The following is a 22,064-nucleotide window of genomic DNA, read 5'->3' on the forward strand; positions in this document are numbered from 1 at the left end:
CGTCACACATAGCAAGAATGTGCAGGAACCAGACCGAAACCGCAAATATTGCCATCATCAGGCAGAGTCTGAAGGGAAAGGTGCGTGGTCAGCAGTGTCAGAAGGCATCCAGACTACCTCGTCCACATCTGGATGATGGCATCCAAAGCGCACGTAGACAACAGGTAGATGATACAGACTGCTGTCAGATGGCCATAAAAGGCGCTGAAGACTGCCTGATGTCCAAAAGTCTGGATGGCAAACACAGAGCTGGAGTAGGAGGCAGTGTTGTGTTCCTCATGCGCACGTGCACGCCAGGCTGGAATGATCATTTTGCTGTGTTTGTGTTTGTAACAGCTGCAAGATCCGCTAAGCGTGCATACATGACACTGGACACCTTTGATGAAAGTTTGTTGGCAGTGGGCCAAGCAGTCACACCATCCGTCAGACACAGCCTTTCCAGCAAACTTTAATTTCTTCTTTGCTCACTTCAGGAGCACAACACAACTCTGTACACCGTGATGTCGGTTGGATTATCATATGGGATTTAATTTTTGCTGTGGTTATTTGCAGCACACAGCTGTCAGGTGAGAGGCTTTTCACCACAGGCTGCGGTTTTGTTCCTGTGCACTCTACGCTGTGGAACAATCGTGGTTCCGTGCTGGAGGTGAGTTTCATGTTTAATAATGTCATGACGTAGTGATACAGTTCCACATGACACCTCCTACAGAGATCAGATGGCGATCAGGTAATAATATGCATATTACAACGGTGAGATCCTTTCAGCTCCATGCTTGATGTGCGCTATGACGCATTACTGCGCATGAGACCACAGAAAGACACAGCAGCACACGGTGCTTTCTGTTTGATTGTGTGCTGTTCACATTCACTGTACATGATGAATTTTTGCCACATACATGTTGTTACATATCAACATGTCCTTTGCTCTCCCTGGCCGGGGTCCAGTGGAGGTGGATATTACACAACATGCCGGCAGGCTTTGCTGTGACCAATCCATCTCAGAGCTCAATCAACCGTGATCAGACTGTTTCAGATGCTGTTTTGATACAGTCAGAATTGTTATGTGTCGGACGCAGTCGGAGAACCGACCAGCGTTTGACATTCGGACCCAGCATAAAGTAAACAGAGCACGGTTCAAAGGATAACAGAATTTAATGACATAACAGTGAGTGCTTAATTATTAACAAATAAGTGCGCGGTCTGGCGAGGTGGAAAAACTGTGCTCTCCCAGCAGCACAAACGGTCCGGAGCCAGAACAGTTCGGACCCAAGGACCCCGCCGACACCCCCCAGGTGGCCGCGACCAACCGAGTCTGTGAAAGGAGAAACCATAATGTGAGTCCACCACTCCACACACAGAGAGACCACTCAAAGGTGTACATAATCAGCAAACACTTCCTGGCTTAATCACCAATCAGCTTCCCACCCTGCAGGCATGGAACACCCAGTTCAATTCTCCACTGCAGTGGAAGCTGATTAAACGACTAACATAACAGCTCAATGTAATAAGGTGTGAGGGACACCATAGCTACTGACTGTACTCATGTTAGTAGCAAAACCTAAAGTACCTCAGGAAGTGTGCTGACGAGCGTGAGACCTCACCCCCTCCTCTTTCACAGACCATGGCATCAAACCTGGTACGGTCTCTGCGTCCATGATGATGAGATGGTTCTCCGAACGTCGATCTCACCCGTCTGGTCACAAGGTTGAGTCTCTGTCAAATACACACTGTGTACTCCAGACTTAAATGCAACCATGCCCCAATCCATATAGATGCACCACAGCTGTGAGTCCTGACGAGCTGCACATGACCAGCCTCAGGTGATCAGGGTGAGGTCCTAATAACTCAGCCACACAGCCACTCAGTCCTGAACGCATGCCACCTGGAAGGAATAACAGAAGACAGAAAACAGAAGACAGAAACAAAAGCCAGCCAGGCACACCAGCCACACAACAGCACCCCACCCTCACGGGAAGCCTCCCGGCGACCACACAAACCTGGCCCAGGAAAAACACCCCCCTCCAGGGACCATGGCTGGAAACCGTATCTGCATTCATCTTCCAACTGAATCTTCATCTAACAGAACGGTTGACGTCTTCTCCTCTGACTGCATCTTTGCCTTTGTTTCTGTCATTCAATTTGCACAGGTGTGGCCAGGAGTTCTTGAACCTGTGCGGTCAGCCTTTGTCCGACCATGTTTAAAGTCTGTTTAGTCATAAAACAAAAAAGACAAACACAAACAACCAAACCACCCGCCCCCCTCCCCAGAGGACCGTCCCATCAAACCCCAGGAAGAGGAGAAAAGAAAAACACAACCCAAACTTAAGCTTGCAAACAAAAAAACCCGCTAACACCCCCCCTCCCCCCCCGGACGACATGTAGGGACCAACACCCCCCAGAGGACATCCCGCCAGCTCCAGGAGTAATAACCACAGCCGAGGTCCCTCTGGGATCCAAAGTCACCCACGGGGACTCCCAGCGCCTCCCAGAGGACCATTCCATCAGACCCCAGGAGACGCCCCCCCTCATGACTAACAGACCCAGCCCCGGCCGTCTATGGCTAGATGGACCCACAGCCCTTTCCCCCCCAGAGGACACCACAGTCATACCCTGAGGGCGGAAACTGGGGGGAAAAACAAAAGAAAAAAAACATACAAACAATACAACCCCAACCCCACCCCCTCGGCGCAGTGGAAACTGGAAGTACGTCCACTGTCACCAACCATGACTATACCCCAGAAGTCAACCGGGAGGAGTGGAACAGCGGTAATGGCAGACGGCACAAAACGGTGCCACCCCTCAGACTTCCAAACCAGCCACCAGCTGCGGGTATATTCCACTGCCCCAAACCTCAGCTACGCCGATGGCATACGGCTCAAAGGCGCGCTGAAGCCGGAGGTGGAACAGGGAATCAACAAAAAAAAACAAAAAAACACCCCGAGCCCCCCCCCCACCCGGGTGCAGAGGTTACCTGGGAAACGCCCAGCATAACCAAACAGCACCACCCCAGCAACGCCAATGGCAAACGGCACAGAGGCGCGCCAAGGCTGGAGGTTGTAAAGGGAATTAAAAAAAAATACACCAACCCCCCCCCCCCCCCCCCTCCCGGGTGCAGAGGTTACCTGGGAAATGCCCAGCATAACCAAACTGCACCACTCCAGCAACGCCGACATCGTACAGCTCACACGGCTGGAGCCAGAGGAGAAGAGAGGGCACAACAAAAACAAAAAAAAAAAAAGAAAAAAGAAAAACAACCCAATTACCCCCCCATCACCCCCCAGAGGACCGTCCCATCAAACCCTGGGAGGTGAAACCACAAGAAATAAAAAGAAAGACTAACAGACTAACATAAAGTTACCTGTGTCCTTTCTATGCTCCAGACAGCCTGCACGGTCACGACCCCAGAACACTAATAGTGCAGAACATCCCACACAAAAACCAACTCAAAAACCCCCCACAAAAAATGAACCAACACAAAACTAATAAGTGACTTATACCGTTAAGCTCAAACAAATGGAACACACCTGTTCCACCTTAAGAGCTATAACGGTAATGTGACTCAGTCACCAACAGGGGGAGCCAAAGTGCTAAAAATAGAAAACCCCTTTGGTAACCGAGAAAACAACTCACGCTGCTTTCCCTGTGCGCAGCTACGTGTAACACACAACCAAAATGTGCTTCAACTAAATTACGCCGAAGCTGACACAACAAACACAGTAGCTATCTTCACCCGGGGAGACGGGGCTACAACTGTAACAACAGGACGCACAGCGACCCGTGCCACAGAACTCCGCCGTGCGCGTTCACCCATTAAAGACACACTCATGCAGCTCCCGTTTTACCTCTTATCCGGTCGAAGTGTGACGCGAAGTTGTCGCTATTCACACTCCACAACAACCCACAGATAAGGCAACACCACAGGAACACGGCTGCAAGAGAGCTCAAATCACTATTCAATAATCGTTTCTCCGACACGCACCATCCGGGCGGAGAGCACCTGCAACTGATCCGGATAACTTCTGACGTCTGCTGCCGCCTTCCCGGCACAGTACCGCCTCTGCTACCGCTGGGTCCATGATGTATTGGCCAGAGACTACTGTTATGTGTTGGACGCAGTCGGAGAACCGACCAGCGTTTGACATTAGGACCCAGCATAAAGTAAACAGAGCACGGTTCAAAGGATAACAGAATTTAATGACATAACAGTGAGTGCTTAATTAATAACAAATAAGTGCGCGGTCTGGCGAGGTGGAAAAACGGTGCGCTCCCAGCAGCACAAACGGTCCGGAGCCAGAACAGTTCGGACCCAAGGACCCCGCCGACACCCCCCAGGTGGCCGCGACCAACCGAGTCTGTGAAAGGAGAAACCATAATGTGAGTCCACCACTCCACACACAGAGAGACCACTCAAAGGTGTACATAATCAGCAAACACTTCCTGGCTTAATCACCAATCAGCTTCCCACCCTGCAGGCATGGAACACCCAGTTCAATTCTCCACTGCAGTGGAAGCTGATTAAACGACTAACATAACAGCTCAATGTAATAAGGTGTGAGGGACACCATAGCTACTGACTGTACTCATGTTAGTAGCAAAACCTAAAGTACCTCAGGAAGTGTGCTGACGAGCGTGAGACCTCACCCCCTCCTCTTTCACAGACCATGGCATCAAACCTGGTACGGTCTCTGCGTCCATGATGATGAGATGGTTCTCCGAACGTCGATCTCACCCGTCTGGTCACAAGGTCGAGTCTCTGGCAAATACACACTGTGTACTCCAGACTTAAATGCAACCATGCCCCAATCCATATAGATGCACCACAGCTGTGAGTCCTGATGAGCTGCACATGACCAGCCTCAGGTGATCAGGGTGAGGTCCTAATAACTCAGCCACACAGCCACTCAGTCCTGAACGCATGCCACCTGGAAGGAAAAACAGAAGACAGAAAACAGAAGACAGAAACAAAAGCCAGCCAGGCACCCCAGCCACACAACAAGAATATGTATACTGCGATCAGATGACGCAAAAACTGTGCATAGATGTTTGTTCCATCACGATGGCACCAAGAGTGTTTTGAAGATGTGCAACACACTCAGAACAGCCGAACGATTGGGACTAAATATGTAGACTGCGATCAGATGACGCAAAAACTACGCATAGACCGTCATCAGGTGTGTGTCCCATCTCGATGGCACCAAGAAGGTTTTGAACATGTGCAACACACTCAGGACAGCTGAATGATTGGGACCAAATATATAGACTGACCATTGACTGCTGTCTGTAGGTCTTCAGACCGCACCTCAATACTTCCTGATTGTGGCTGGATGTGTCATTCTGACACCATTGGGCCTCAATCTGCGTATGTGTGATGGGGGTATAAGGAACTGATGGCGTCTGAGGCATCAGATAGAAATGTGACATCATCCATCTTTAAGCTCCTCGTTTCCAAATACCATTTGTACAATGTTTGTAATAAAATATCTTAAAGTGCTCAGTGCAAAGAAATGAATTAAATTTAAAACCACAGCAGCGGAGGGTGAGAGGCAGTTGTTTAGAGCAGTAGTTACCAACATTGTTTTCTTCGGAGGCTGGCCTATTTGTCCCGAAGAAAGACTGAGCTCTCCCAGAATAAAGTAATTACCACCCCCCCTTTTTTTATAAGAATATTGACATGATAGGTCCCCCCACCCCCACCCATATTTTTCTATTGATCTTTTTATTTCTTATTGTCAAATAAGCCCTTTTTTTATACTCCAAACTTTCTGGGCCACAGCCTCACCCTAGATACACCTGTGGTTTATATGTATCAGTTATCAAGAAATAAAACCCAATAATTTCATCCTAAATAACAGCCAGATTTTGCTTACAAACCCCACAAACTCTAATAACCTTATCAACTCCAAACTGAAACATTTATATTGTAAAGTGTTCACGATTTATTGCTTGTATCATGTCCTTTAAAATGTGTACAGACAAGCACACATTAAGTCAATAAATGTGTCATCTCATGGGCACGCACGCTCGTGCTCACCTGGAGCGCGGCGCGCACTCTGCGATACTGCATCCAACCGCATACCAGTTCATGCGCGATCATGACGTACAGCAGGAAGCTGAGCACACCGGGATCCATGGAGGAGCGCGTGATGAGGATGAATGAGGCGCATGGGCATGCAGGTTCTTGCAGGATGACGATGATGATGCAGAAAGGGTCCTCGTGTGCGCTGCAACTTCATCCACTCCACAGACGCTCCTGAGCGCACGCGGCCTTTGAGAGCACTGTTCATCTGCGTGAAAGCAGATTTTTTTCTTCTCTCACAGACATCAACTGAGAGATAAAACAAGCTGACAACAGAGGATGTTGCCGTGGTAACATGAGTTGCTAAGGACAAAATGATGCCTTCAGCTCCAGAGCTTCGAACCCGCCTCACCACTCCCTCTGTGTGTGGACATCAGTGTGTGTTCTGCAAAAATGCTGGGAACATATTTATGGCTTAACCCTCTTTAACCAAGCCAATTTTAATCTTAAATATCTATATATATTTGAACTTCATAAGATGCGACAGCCCAAATCCAATAAAAGCTGATGACACTGGAGGCAAAACCCTAAAAATTCTCAAATTCTGCATGGGTTCCTTCTGTCTGTCAAGATGCACACTTGGTTTAATCCTCGTCTCACAATTACACATTACTGCTGAAAACTGCAGAATACAAAAGATTTCTGGACAATATAAAGGCTTTTTAATGCTTTTACACAAGACATGGAAGACATTAAACCAGACAACCAAGCCTGATGTGGACAAATTCGATTAATTTCTACAGCGCCAAATCACGACGTAAGTCGTCCCAAGGCGCTACACATGGGCAAGGTTTAAACTGTACCCATACCACAAGCAAAATCATTGGCGACTGTGGTCATGAAAAACTCACTCAGGTGTTTTTAATTACAGGAAGAAACCTCAAGCAGACCAGACACAGTGAGGGGACCATCTGCTTTGGCCACACTAACAATAATATCAATTTTCCGATGGAGTTGCTTCCTTATTTCAGTGACGGGATCTGACCCTTGGTGGAATTAAATAAGATTTTCCCTGTTATCCCGGGGAGTGGATAAACTGTGTTCTTCTGATAGTGAGACATCAGTTTACAATTATTAAAGTTCCTCATCAGGAAAAAAAAAACAATCCGGTGTGTTGACTGGACACCTGTAACATTTATAGGTGGGGTGTGCATTGCTGCATTCCATTGCGAATCCGAAGCCCGTAATTGCAAATAGATATTTCAGACTTCTGCTCTAAATGCATTCTTGTGCATCTGCTCGGGAAAACATGGATTCGTGCAGCAAGCTCATGTTTGTATGGCTGGGGGCAGTCAGCTCCACCCCGTAGTAGTTTCAGTCGCCATCTTGGGAGAGGGATTGTCATGAGTTTGTGACCCACTGCCGTTGTGACAGCAACGCCAAGATCCACAACTCAAGTCAGTCCGCCTCAGATATACAGTATTTACTGCATAAAATCCACCAAACACTGTATACAAGTAAAACTTGAAGAAAAGTTCATTCTGCTTACCCCTCGCTGTGTGTGTGATGAAATTTTGCTGTGATATCAGGACATCAAACTCAGATTACGTGCACCTTGCCCAAGATTTCCAAGTTGGAATTCAGACTCAAATGGCTGTTCTACTGCACTTTTCCGAGTCAGAACTCCCACCCTGCCACCCTGAGTTCCAAGTACGCTGGAACGCAGGGTTCTTTATCGTATTTCACTCTTGTCGTGAATGTTTGCTCATTTACAAACAACCACAATTCGGATGTTTTACACGTGTAATTTACCGTATGCAATTTTCTGGATTTAGGAGTGTTTTCTGAATGTATGCGAGCCCATCGTTCTAACAAAGGGAGTGACAAATTTAAGCAAAATTTATGAAACTGCTCATTAGTGAAGCTTAATGTTAACACCTAAAGCACTCAGTGATTACTATATTTTCTGGAGTACAAGTCTGGGTTTTTTTGTTACTAGTTTGGGAAGTCTTGTGACTTTTTTCTTAAAATATCACACATTCATTATTAATGAGAATAACAAATGACTGATATCTGGCTTTCCCAGGAATCAAAGCATTAAACAAAATGAACTAATAATCAAAGCGTTAATGCCAATCATAAAAAGTACATTACAACAAACCACAAAAATCCCAAATTAAACAGCTGGTAATACAGAAAAAGTTAATCTTTAATTAACAAAGCACTGAAAGGTCAATTACATGTTGTGGGCTGGGGTGTTTGGCTGGCTTTGTTTTTGTTTTCTGTTTCTCCCTCCAGGCGGTATGCGTTCAGGACTGAGTGGCTGACGTGTGGCTGAGTATTAGGACCTCACCCTGAACACCTGAGGCTTGTTATCACGTGCAGGTCATCAGGACTCACAGCTGTGGTGTATCTGTCTTGATCAGAGCTTGCTGCACTTAAACCTTGAATGCACAGTGTATTTGCCAGAGACTCGACCTTGTGAGCAGACATGTGAGATCGACGTCAGGAGAACAATCTCACCATCACGGACGCAGAGACCGCTCCAGGTTTGACGCCACAGTCTGTGAAGGAGGATTGGGTGAGGTCTCATGCTCTTCAGCACACTTCCTGAGGTAATTTGGTTTTGGTGACTTTCATGAAGTAATGACAGTGGATTTGGTGTCCCTCACACCTTGTTATATTGAGCTGTCATGTTATGCTAATTGCCTAATCAGCTTCTGCTGCAGTGGAGATTTGAACTGAGTTGTTCCGTGCCTGCAGGGTGAGAAGCTGAGTTATATTAAAGCCAGGAAGTGTTTGCTGATTGTGTGCACCTTTTGAGCTGTGTCTCTCTGTGTGGAGAGTGTTGGACTCACCTCATGATTTCTTCCTTTGCAGACTTGGTTTGTCGCGGCCGCCTGGGGGTGGTCGGCGGGGTCCCTGGGTCTGAACTGCTGTGGCTCCGGACCGTTTGCGCTGCTGAGAGCGCGCCGTGTTTCCACCTCACCAGACTGCGGACTTTTTGGGTTGTTTATCACTCCACTCACTATTATGTTTATTACATTCTGTTACCTTTTGAACCGTGCTCTACTTATTTTATGCTGGGTCCTGTTTAACGCTGGGTCGGTGCTCCGACCGCGTCCGACACATAACATTACACCTGCCCTTAGGAAGCTGTCACGTCTACATACTGTATGTTACACAACAAATTTTTACTAAATTGTTCTTTAAACAGTTAAAGGTTGACATGAGGACAAGCAGCCGTCATCACCGTGAGCAAACAGTGTAACACAAACAAACCTGCACACACCCATTTTTATTCAAGTCTAATGAGTCACGGACAGTTTTGATCTTGAGATTCTGAACAGGCAGTCTGTTTATGAACTGACAGGGTGAATGTTAAATTGCACCATCTGGAAGAAAAGGAGCAGGGAGACGTTGTCGCGTATCGATCTCATACATGTCAACCTATACGGATTGTCCATAAATTATACAGAGTTTCAGAGTCATACAGACGTACAAATAAAGTCTTATGGATATTCAGGGTTTTCTGTTAATTTTTTACTGTTTTTTTTACTCCGCAGACTTTCGGCCAGCCATCCGCCATCTTTGTACTCTTCATAGAAGCTGTGTGATGACGTGCGCAATGTGAGCGTCCAATCAGAATTGGTTCACCAGCAAATGGTTTTCCAATATCCAATCGTAGGGCAGAGCAGTCTCAGATGGTAGGGCCAAAGATTGTTAGGAGCAGTGATCTGTTACTCTGTGAGTTCTTGTTTCTGTAAAGATAGAACATCTGTGTGACACTATATTCACAGGAAATATATTGAGTTTGTACAAAATACCTACAATGTACTTGTCGGCATTGATTTTATTGACAGCAAGCAATTTTACTGTGGAGCAATAGCATTTAACTGTGGAGGACTTCCACCATAAAAGAGCCCATGGAGAGCCCTGGTGTTAGTTATTAATATATGGACAAAACCCCAGTTATGTGATACCACTATGCGGTTGTGTGTACTGTAATAAAACAGATTTTGGTGCAATTTGGAGGTTATAAGGATTTTGTGGATTTTATCACTTGGCTATACAGGTGGACCCTCAAAGGGGTTGACATGTATGCGATCTTCTGGAGGTATGTGCACTGCTAATCATCAGGCACAAACATTGAAGGTCTTAAATGAATTAACTCAATAGCTGAGAAGCAACTTGAGCTTACAAATGTGGTCAGCAGCCTTATTTTCATGCTAGCTACATGCTAACAAGATGGGCGAGCGCGGAGAGTCGCTGTGGCAACTGTGCTAAGCTACACGACCCAGAAAATAAGTTAACTAGACCACCCCACTCATAGAGTGCAAACCTCCGCCAACACTAGTTTCCAATTCCACTAATTTTTACCTTTGAAAAATTTTTACACTAGGGGATCACGCCTAACCCACCCGCACCAAAACAAAAACAAGTATAGCCTTTTTCCTGCATTCTAAGGCTCTCTTTGAATCTAAATGTCGACCCTCTAATTCAGTGGTGTCCAAAACATTCCAGAAAGAGCCAAGAGGGTGCAGGTTTTTTTTGCAGCCACTGACTCCAGCAGTCCATCAAATATGGCCATCAGGTAATGCGAAGGCTTTTCGCCTGTCTATCTGTCTGCGCTCAGCACAAGTTCAGTTCTATTACTACCAGGGTCTTCAAATTCACAGGGAACATTCTTGGAACACAGACCTTGGACAAGTTCAAAGATGGCTAATGCTGACCTATTTTAAGGGGTTAAAAAGTCACATTCTGTACCTAATTTTATGATGTGATCTCACGGACATTAGTGTGGTGACGTCACTTCCTGGTTTCGCTAGCTGCTAACTTCACTTCGTTTTTGGCTAGAAATAACACCTTTCTCATCTATTATTTAAAAGCTAGCAAGAAATAAACACTTATAAGCCTGAAAACGCTGTTTTTGTAACCTGATAACACCTCTGAACTGATTTACAAGACAATTCACGGATGTTAGCGTGCATGCTACCTTCTGATAACCTAAAGCTAACTTCTTATGGAGTTAAATTTGTCACATTACTACCTGCAAATGCACAGAGGGTGATCAACAAATATTCCTTGATTTGCACAACGTCCGCTCTCCTCAAAAGCTCACATATGCGGGCACACAAGACCTCCTGCTCCTGCTGTTAAAACGTAAATATTGTTTTTGATTGATTGATAGAGGGGCTTTATTGAATATATTATACAAATTGTACGTAAGGCAACAGGATCTCAATAATTAATTAAACAACTGCAAATTCTAAAGAACACAATGCTCATACAGCAGAGGGTATTTTACCACTGCGTTATATTTTACTCTTAACAACACACTGAAGATGTCTGGCATAACCACCTTATTCCTGAGGGCACTGCTGTAGAAGCGATTATAGGTGCATCTTCCTGTTAGACACCGGAAGCAGTAGTGAGCCATTGTTTTCTAGTGGTTTTCGTTTCCCGGGCCCGTTTATTTTAAAGTTTATTGTTTTCTTTTCTAAACGATGATCAGTTTCCGTAACATTTAAAAAATGTCCTTACGCAACTCGGGAACATGGTGCACTGATCGCGGTTGTACAAACAAACAGAGGAAGATGAGGAACCCAGAAGGATGTGGCTGAAAAAACTCAACTTGAAAAGACCACCTAAAACGTTATACGTGTGCTCTTTTCACTTTATTGGCAAAAAGCCCACAGAGGAAGGTCTTAGTTTGCAGCTGGGATGTGACAGACCACCGGCGGAATTAACAAGGATTAACAGCAGTGTCATCGGATTAACGGGTATGATTTCATATGTGTGGAGGGCAAATCATTGTAATATTGATCATTAGCAACAACATGTATGACCCTTTTCTGAACAGTTAAAATGTAACATGCGGTTGCCAAACACCAATAAGGACATACTCTGCTTCACCTCTGGAATCTGACACCTTTTTTCCTTCATTCTCTGCATCTTTTTACACTTGTTTTTTTTTTTCTTTTTTGCTTGAAATGTGCCACAAGGTCTGCTGGTTTTTCAGCATTTATCATCTTGGTGAAGGGCATTTCTACACTCAATCACAGTCAGGGATTGAACCCACAACTCAGTGGTTAGTGAACAATCAAAGTTTTACATTTTTAAGATACTAGAGAACTTTGTAAAATTATTAATTTGTACTTGCATTGATGGTAAATGTTCACCAGGTGGAGATATTGCTCTATTTAAAGAACCTTGAACACAGGCTGCTGTGGGACACAACAACAAACCTGCTGTTTATAGTAGTTGATACTAATAAGCATAGACGAAATCCACCTTCTGACCATGTAAATGAAGACTTCAGACTATCAGTGATATGAATACATGTTAATGGACCTGAATTAAACAAGTCAGCTCTCACCCTGCCATAGCATTACTGAAATTATGGTGCCTAGTCACTGGACAGAAAATTTAATAGATGGCAGACTCACTGTAAGCTACGGATCGTATGTTTCATTCATGAAACCAGCGGGAGATGAAGATGGACTGTTCCCACTTTGCACACTCTGTCGGCTTCGCAGGTAGAAAAACAGCAGGGTGAGCAGAGTGGCCAGGAGCAACAGGACCACGATGACCGATGCTGCAATGCCTCCTGCATTGTCACCCTTTGATTTCGCTACATGGGATAAAGAAAAACATAACATGACCCATTTTCCCAGAAAAAGCAGGTAAAGGCCACCGATCTTTAAAGTCGTCTTCTTAAATCCAACATGCATCACTGACATGACTGTAATCAATGTCCCATAGCTTGTCCAGGTGATAATCTTGACATTACTGACCAAGTTGATTTATGTTGCCACAGACTGTAGGTTAACATGACCAGTCTCCAAGAGCCTTCTGGTTCATTCCACAATACATTACTTAAACACAGACTCATTTTTATTGTTATTCAGTAAAAAACATCATAGATGCTATCACAGAGTGAAATATCGATGCACTGCTCAAATTGATAAAAACACAGAATAAAAGCACAGAATATCAGTCCAAGGTATGTGATAGTGATAAATATGGTATGGAGGAAAAAACACCCCTATAACTGTCTCTGTATATACACAACATACAATAAATAAATAAAGGACATGGGATATTGCACATATAAAGATGCTACAATGATAAAGTTGTTACCTGATGCTACTCTATATCCTACATTCTATATGGCACAGTTCTATCAATTTGTATTTAACTGTCTTATGACGGTTGGGTAAAAGCTGTCCCTGAATCTGCGTGTTTTGCAACTCAGGCTATGGTACAGTCTACCTGAGGGCGGGAGGGAAAACAGATTGTTTAAGGGATGTGAAGTGTCCCTGATTATCTTTCTTGCCCTGGACAAGCAGCAATGTTCTGCCAGTTCACTAATGGTTGGCACCCTGGCCCTAATAATCTTCTCTGCTGCCCTCACAACCCTCCCCAGTGCCTTCCTGTCTGCAAGGCTGCTACTTTCATTCCACAGAGAGATGCTACTGGTTAGTAGACTCTCCATTGTTCCTCTATAGAAGGAGGTGAGGACAGCCAGGCTCAGATGGGCACTCTTTAACCTGTGGAGAAAGTGCAGCTGCTGGTTAGCCTTTTTAACAACATTATGGTGCTGATATCAAGCTCAGCCCATTCAAGGGATTATGTGTTTATGTCCTCAAATGGATAGACCTACACAGAGATGACCAGGAGGACAGACCACAACATGATGATGGTCCACCTTCAACTGACAGCCAAAGGGTTAAAAAATTAACATAACGTATTGATGAGAGGGGAAGAAAACTTGGTTATTTTGCAATTTTCAGTTAAGATCAAAGTGCTGGTGGTCTTGTTTTTCTGCTGAGATTTTAAAAAAATAGAATTTTTGTATTCTCAAATATGATTTCAAACATTTTCTGACTGCAACTGCCTTTAGTTTTTCAGCTGACAACTGGTTAACAAGTCACATCGGTCAGCTCCGAAACAATTACGACAAAAGTTGTTTAAAGAAACCACGTTTCTACTGGAAACATTCAGAACATCTTTTGTAAATTGGATGGAAATTCTTACTTGGTTGTGGATCTGTGACGTCTCTGGCACAGTTCACTCCGACGGTGTACTGGATGTCATCTAGAGCTAGAAATCCCATTGACCCTTTGACGGCTTCGAGTACAATCTGATAACAGCAGATGCACAATCATGTCTGACTTTTATTAACAACATTCGCAGGTTGTAGTAAGTATTCGCCGCTTACGACTTAAAAATCACTGAAACTGAAGAACTATGCAAATGTTTAATTATGGAACATTTACTGATATTTCAATCAGTATTTCATGCTGATTGTTTGTCCTAATTATGCTACATGCCATAAACATGGTCATGTGATACAATGTATTTCAGACATATAATTTTTCAAACAAACATCCCAAGGAAATGTAATAATAATGTTTAAGTCTTCCACGAGCTTCCAATCACAGCAAAGTTCCAGACTGTGTTCTGGGTGCTCTTGTTGCTGGTGTGATGTGATATAACATGATGCTAATGGGGTGCCACCTAACACGATGCTAACAGCCTACCATTAGCATGAAAACTCTTTTCTCACATAACATGACATGCTAATGAGCTATCATTAGCATAAGCTGACTGCCTCCATTGTGAGCAATGGGATTTGTAATGTGCTTAAAAAAAACACTTCGAAAAATGTAACTGCACATCTTCAGATGATCTTACATGTTGCCTTAAAAATCTCTTAGTATGTGTGGTTTTTGAGTGTTTCACCAAACAGACTAACTAACAAGCAAGTTCCTTCAGTTGCTCCTTTGTTTACTTTGCGCGGGAGACACTGCTGTGGTATGTTTACCACTGTGTTACATCACCTTTCCTTCTAACAACACTCAATAAGTGTTTGGGAACTGAGGACACTAATTGTTAAAGCTTTGGAGGTGGAATTCTTTCCCATTCTTGCTTGATGTACAACGTCAATTGTTCACCAGTCCGGGGTCTCCATTGTATTTTGCGCTTCATAATGCGCCACACATTTTCAATGGGTGACAGGTTTGGACTGCAGGCAGGCCAGTCTAGTACCCACGCTGTTGTAACACATGCAGACTGTGGCTTGGCATTGTCTTGCTGAAATAAGCAGGGACGTCCCTGAAAAAGACGTCGCTTGGATGGCAGTATGTCTTGCTCCAAAACCTGGATGTACCTTTCAGCATTGATGGTGCCATCACAGATGTGTAAGTTGCCCATGCCATGGGTACTAACACACCCCCATACCATCACAGATGCTGGCTTTTGAACTTTGCCCTGGTAATAATCTGGATGGTCTCTTTCCTCTTTTGTCCGGAGGACACGACGTCCATGAATTCCAAAACCAATTTGAAATGTGTGGACTCATCAGATCACAGCACACTTTTTCACTTTGCATTTGTCCATTTCAAATGAGCTCGGGCCCAGAGAAGGTGGCGGCGTTTCTGGATGTTGTTGATTTATGGCTTTCACTTTGCATGGTAGAGTTTTAACTTGCACTTGTAGATGTAGCTACGAACTGTGTTAACTGACAATGGTTTTCTGAAGTGTTCCTGAGCCTATGCGGTAAGATCCTTTACACAATGATGTCGGTTTTTAATGCAGCGCCGCCTGAGGGATCGAAGGTCACGGGCATTCAATGTTGGTTTTCGGCCTTACCGCTTCAGTGTAGGAAGTTCTCCAGATTCTCTGAATCTTCTGATTACATTATGGACTGTAGATGATGGAATCACTAAATTCCTTGCAATTGAATGTTGAGAAACATTGTTCTTAAACTGTTGGACTATTTTTTCACGCAGTTGTTCACAAAGTGGTGATCCTCACCCCATCTTTGCTTGTGAATGGCTGAGCCTTTTGGGGATGCTTCTTTTATGCCCAATCATGACACTCACCTGTTTCCAATTAACCTTTTCTCCTGTGGAATGTTTCCAAACAGCTGTTCTTTGAGCATTCATCAACTTTCCCAGTTTCCAACATTAAATATCTTGTCTTTGTGGTGTATTCAATTGAATATAGGTTGAAGAGGATTCGCAAATCATTGTATTCTGTTTTTATCTACATTTTACACAACGTCCGAAATTCATTGGAATTGGGCTTGTAATATAAATTTAACAGCTGTGGAGAAAAGTAACAGGTGTTATCTCTGAACCCGTGGCTGCAGAGAAATTATACGTTGTTAAGTAGAAGCTGCTTCCTGATGTGTTAAATACACACTTCATCTGCACATTTCATGCTGCTTTTATGAACTGTTGCATGAAACCTTTATTTTGTTTAACACTGGAACGTTTGTACTTCCAAGATGGCATGACTCGCTGATGTTACTGGTAAAAAAGATAAACAACATTAAATAGTTCATGTTGCTCACACCTTTCACAATAAAACGTTTGATGCCAGCATCACAGCAAATACTTTTACTGTGAAACACATGCTGTCATTGTTCCTTGCGATTGAGTTTAAACTTGACAACACTGAGGAGACGTTAGCTAAAATCTGTTTCTTGCTAACACCAACAAATCTCCCACTATCTGTACAACATTTCAGTAACTACATAAGCTGAATAAAATATATTTTCCACCAATTTGAAACAATATGAAATACTATATTCAAATAATAATTTAACGTAAATACACCTCTTTATACATCTTACCTTCAAACACAGCCTCATACGACCATCGATGAGAAATCTACTTAAGGTCAATTTTCTTTCAGAATACAAACTTCCTACGGGCACTGCACTAGTGCTGCAAAAACAGAAACTCCTTGGTGGAGTTAATTATAAGTACAAAAAAAAAAAAGCTGCATCCATTTCTGCACATCCACACACAGTGCTGTGCAAAAGATTTAGGCATATTTTCCATGGACCATTAAGCTGCTCAATATCTAATATTAGCAAAATAAGTATAAATATATAAAACGGGTGAATGCTTTTCACCTTTAAAAATTGATTTTTGTTCTCTCCTGCAAGTTATAAGAGAATGGGGCATTATTTAATTAGTTAAAAACGTCTACCATGAATAAAACAACAGACAAAAAATAGATTAGAGTCATACCTGGTATTCCTCAGCAGATGTGATGTTTACTGCAAAGTGTTTCCACTCTGACCCCACTTCACTCAACAGCAGAATCTGATGAGGTTGACTTTTAGACAGTGTCCACACCTGCAGCTGGCTGTCAGCTGTTTTTGAAAAATAAATACGTAAACAAGGAAGTTATTGATAAAGGCAAGGGACACAACTGCAAGTTGATTTTTCATTGTCGGCCCATCTTATTTTTGCCAAATATTAACATTGCTGCACATTTGAGTAAGCTTTTGTTATCTGTTAAAGAAGGCATTTATAAATCTCAGAAATGCATATTTTTTTCCCACCTGTACCCTTTCTGTGTGGAGTTTGAGTGTTCTCCCCGTGTTTGCGTGGGTTCCCTCCAGATGCTCCGGTTTCCTCCCACATCCAAAGACATGCAGGTTAGGTGGACTGGAAACTTTAAATTGTCCGTAGGTGTGCGTGCGGGTGTGAATGAGTTAGTTTGTTTATATGTGGCCCTGTGACAAACTGGCATCCCATCCAGGGTGTACCTGCCTCACACCTTATGACTGCTGGGATAGGCTCCAGCCCCCCGTGACCCTTAATTGGAGTAAGCAGTTGAAGATGAGTGAATCAGTGAGTTTAAGTGTACTGAACTGACCTGAGGGGGGCTTTAAGGCCCAGAATGTCAGGCAGGTGCCTTTGGTTGGAGGCAGGTGAGGACTCAGCAGCTTGGCGGTTTCATTATGTGGTGTCCGGCTTGTGCTCCAAAAGAACAGGAAGTGACCTGGAAATGTGACACATTCAATTTTCCAAAATGTTCCATTGACCTTTTTTTTTTGTTTGTTTGAGGAGGTGATGTTATTTGATAAGAAGTAAACCAATTGGTCTTCACTTCTCGTGAGACAAAGGCTTTACCTTTCTCTGTGCCCAGCGTGTGGTCATGGGTGGGCGTGGAGTAATGCTTTTCTGTTTCATAACTTGTCAGGTCCCAGTCCAGTTTGTCCATGTTGGTGTTTTGAGTGTTGGTCCAGCTGCACGTTCCACGCTCCAGGGTGCATTTAGAACCTGAAACATCCCCCACAACAAAAAAAGATTCATCAACACAACTATATAGGGTTCATAAATGTGTCCTTACACTGTTTTAACTGCAGATTTTTCATGGTATTTAATTCATTTTTTTGCCACTTATCCGGTCCTGGGTTGAGGTGGCAGCAGACTAAAGCCCCTTTCACACTGGCATATTCGTAGAGCTGCGTATTGTGGCGTATCGTCTACACCGAGTTGAGCAGCTCTCCGCCCACTTCTAGCAGCTCTACGTCAAGTTTTTGCTCCCTACGCAGCAGTATGTTGAGGGCTATGCACGTAGGACGGAAGAAATTAAACATGTTTAGTTTTCTTCGGCGTAGCGCACTGGACAGTTTTAAGCAGGTCTGCGCAGCACAGCGTTACTGCATGCAAGTCTGTGCAACACGGCGCTCCTGTACACAACCAAAAACTGAGTGCTGCATCAAGAATGATTCAGCTGGAGAACATGAGAACAGGATCACACAACCCACAGCGCCTTGTGTGTTCAGAACAGGGAATCGAACCTTAACTTAGAAATCCAGAAAAAGCAGGTTGCTCTCTCTCTCTCTCTCGCTGGGACTTTAAAATAAAAGTGCCGTCGCTGCATGTCGGTGCGATCATCAGATGTCCTGATCGATCAGGTCTGATCAAATCAGCAGACCTAATCGGAGCAACCGGAGCTTTAAAAGTTTAGCACACAGCGCTTCATTCACAGCAGCCTTTACCACAGCCAGACTCAGCAGCATCTGTACACAATGAAAATGATCCACAAAGACAAAAATAATAATAAAAAACAATACTAATATTAAATGACTCTGTTTCTGAGCTGCACCACACCATGCAGTAGAGAACAAAGTGCACTTCCACAGAGGCAGAAAATAGCAGCTTTGGCTACGTACGTGGCAGTAATGAAACTGTAAATCCCTCATGATACAGTCCACTGTTTTCCAAGCGCAATGATGTGTTCTGCACAGCTGGCAGGAGTGAACTGGTTTTAAATAGCGGCAAGGGCTACACGCAACTGTGCGCACACATTAAAAAGTGAACACACGCAGCTGCAAGCAGATCTACGAACACGGAAAAAGGCTGAGCATGCGCGCATTTCGGGTGTATTTAAATGAAACAACGCCGCAGTACACAGCTCTACGAACACGCCAGCGTGAAAGGGGCTTAAGCAGCTCATCCCACATGTTCCTATCCTCAGCAAAGTCCTGTAACTCTTCCAAGGGGATCCCGAGGCGTTCCTAAGGTAGCTGTGAAATATAATCCCTCCAGGGTGTCCTGGGTCTTCCCCGAGTCCTGCTTCCGGTTGGATGTCCCTGAAAGACCTCCCAAGAGAGATGACCAGTGGATGTCCTCACCAGATACCAGAACTACCTCAACTGGCTCCTTTTAATGCAAGGAAGCAGTGACTCTACTTAGAAACCCTGCTGGATAGTCGAGCTTCTCACCCTGTCAGTAGTGTAAGCCCAGATACCCGACAGAGGAATCTCATTTCCGCCACTTGTATCCGCGACCTTGCTCTTCCTGTCATTACCCAAAGCTCATGACCATAGGTGAGGAAGATAGGAGCATAAATCGACTGGTTAATTGAGAACATCGCCTTCTGGCTCAGTTCCTTCTTTACCACGACAGTCCTGTAGAGTGCCCGTAAAACATCAGACGCCGCCCCAATCCATCTATCAATCTCACACACTAGTGTACCCTCACTTGTGAACAAGACCCTGAGATACTTAAACTCCTCCACTTGGGGCAGTAACTCTCCTCTGACCCAGAGGGAACAAGCCACCCTTTTCTGACAGAGGACCATGGTCTCAGATTTGGAGGTGCCAATTCTCATCCCAGTCACTTCACACTCTGCCTCAAACCTGGTTAGTGTGCATCAGCGGTCACTGCCTGATGAAGCCAACAGAACCACGTCATCTGCAAAAAGCAGAGATGCAACTCTGAGATCACCAAACTGGACACCCTCCAGTCCCTGGAAATGGTCATATTTATTTCTTGTTTTTTTTTTTCCCTTTTTGTCTGGCAACTATCATAATTTGTGTCAATAGTAGTGTGCTGCGCCCCAAATATAGATTGCCAAACAACCAGCAGTAACTCTGTGTACAACTTTAAATACACAAATGTAACATTTAAATCTACTTATAGACTTGTTCATTGGCTCACTCATTAAAAAAAAAACAAAAAAACAAAACTGCAGTGTATTTCTATTTACAAGTCAGAGAACTATCTTGACAGTGGACGCAGAATGAGCAGGTGCAGAGTGGGCTGTGTCCAAAAAGAGGCCAATAACTGCGTGAAACGTTGGACAAAGGGCACAAAGGGGGTTGGATTTACCACGTTCTTAGTCATGGACATGTTGTCGTTCAAGATCAACCAATCACAGCAGCTCTTGTCCTTTAAACTGGTGCACATCACTGTGGTATTGAGAAAGAGGATGCAAGCAAAACCTGTCGGCGCGCACAGCGGACACTAAAGCTCCCTGAGGTGAAACAGTCAAGTTTTAGATACTGTATTATGCTCATTTGTTTAATGAAATAAAGAAAATTGCTTTTGTTTGGGGGTGGAGGGTGGGATTAACATTGAGAAATTTCAAAATTGGCCACCTCCTGGCTTACTAATACATAGACACACAAACTTTGAACATTTGTAGATTTCCTAAAAATTTGTTTTGCTCATTAATGAATGTATTATTACTTTGAGCTTCACACGGATGATCTGACAGGATGATGTCATCAACTGTGATGTGACTGTCTTTACCGCCGGCTCCGACCACCTCAAACTCCAACTGGGGGGAAGATCAACATGACATCAGCAACATATGTGATCCATTATGATAAACTATATCCATCTTTCAAAAATGTAATAATTTAATGTTTTTGTGATTAAATTGCAGCTTGTTGCCCATTTTAGCATCTTCCCATAAAATAAACACTAGATATGTGAAATTATTTATGACTGTAATTTTACCTGCATTCTTTAAATTAAACTTTTAAGTCAACAGAAGTTTCTTCTTTCAATTAAAATGATGAATCCTTAAATTACAACATGAGAAAACAGGAACTGTAAATGGTGCAGCTGCAAAAATGATTATTATTGTTGTTGGGAAGCTTGGTGGTTTAGTGGTTAGCACTGCTGCATCACAGCAAGAAGGTTGCAGGTTCAAATCCGACCTGGTCGTTGCTGTTCGATGTTTGCATGTTCTCCCTGAGTTCACTTGGGTTCCTGCCAGGTGCTCCAGCTTCCGCCCACCTCCAAAGACCTCCAGGTTCGGTGAACTGCTGGCTCTCAATTGACCATAGGTGTGAATGACTTTGTGGTTGGCCATAGGTGTTGGCCCTGCGATAGACTGGCGTCCTGTCCAGGGCGAATCCCCCCTCTCACCCAATGACCGGATAGGCTCCAGCTCCCTATAACCCTTAACTGGAATACGTGGGTTTAGAAAATGGATGAAGTTATTATTATTAGTAGTAGTAGTAGTTTCACTATTATAGAATTGGCAGCAGTTATTTTGAATAATTAAATCATGTCTTTTTTTAAATAAAAATAACAAACAGGGATTAACTTCCTGATTCTCAGATGTGTTTAATTTAAAAATAACATGTCAACAATGTGCTGGAAGCAAATTTATGTATTTTGTATACTTTAGCATTAAAGACGATGGGCGAAGACAACAAAGAAGAGGAGGAGAACGTTTCCACAAACAGCGGGAGAAGAAGAAAACTAGAAGGGTGGAAATGAGAATGGGGACTTTGAATGTTGGTAGTATGACTGGTAAAGGGAGAGAGCTGGCTGATATGATGGAGAGGAGAAAGGTAGACATATTGTGTGTGCAAGAGACCAAGTGGAAGGGAAGTAAGAGCAGAAGCATCGGCGGTGGGTACAAGTTGTTGTACCATGGTGAGGACAGGAAGAGAAATGGTGTTGGGGTCATTTTAAAGGAAGAGTATGTTAAA

At 43.9% G+C, this 22,064-nt stretch overlaps 1 protein-coding gene and 1 long non-coding RNA gene across 2 annotated transcripts in view; one reads left to right on the forward strand and one right to left on the reverse strand.

The window, feature by feature from the left end:
• The first annotated feature begins 9,280 nt into the window (after positions 1-9,280).
• LOC117530145 lies at positions 9,281-10,214 on the forward strand. Its single transcript, XR_004566194.1, has 2 exons — positions 9,281-9,460; positions 10,134-10,214. It is a non-coding gene; the product is annotated as an uncharacterized LOC117530145 (long non-coding RNA).
• A 2,148-nt stretch (positions 10,215-12,362) lies between these two features.
• Positions 12,363-22,064, reverse strand: part of mamdc4 (MAM domain containing 4) — a 46,297-nt gene continuing 36,595 nt past the window's right edge. The window contains exons 21-26 of the mRNA XM_034193101.1: positions 20,806-20,896; positions 17,956-18,105; positions 17,699-17,824; positions 17,065-17,189; positions 14,057-14,162; positions 12,363-12,650 (exon numbers count right to left, since the gene is read on the reverse strand). Of these exons, the coding sequence (XP_034048992.1) occupies positions 12,472-12,650; positions 14,057-14,162; positions 17,065-17,189; positions 17,699-17,824; positions 17,956-18,105; positions 20,806-20,896 (777 nt within the window). The 3' untranslated portion in view covers positions 12,363-12,471. The remainder of the gene's footprint in view (positions 12,651-14,056; positions 14,163-17,064; positions 17,190-17,698; positions 17,825-17,955; positions 18,106-20,805; positions 20,897-22,064) is intronic.

The sequence above is a fragment of the Thalassophryne amazonica genome, chromosome 17, assembly GCF_902500255.1.
Source record: "Thalassophryne amazonica chromosome 17, fThaAma1.1, whole genome shotgun sequence".
NCBI classification, from domain to species: Eukaryota; Metazoa; Chordata; class Actinopteri; order Batrachoidiformes; family Batrachoididae; genus Thalassophryne; species Thalassophryne amazonica.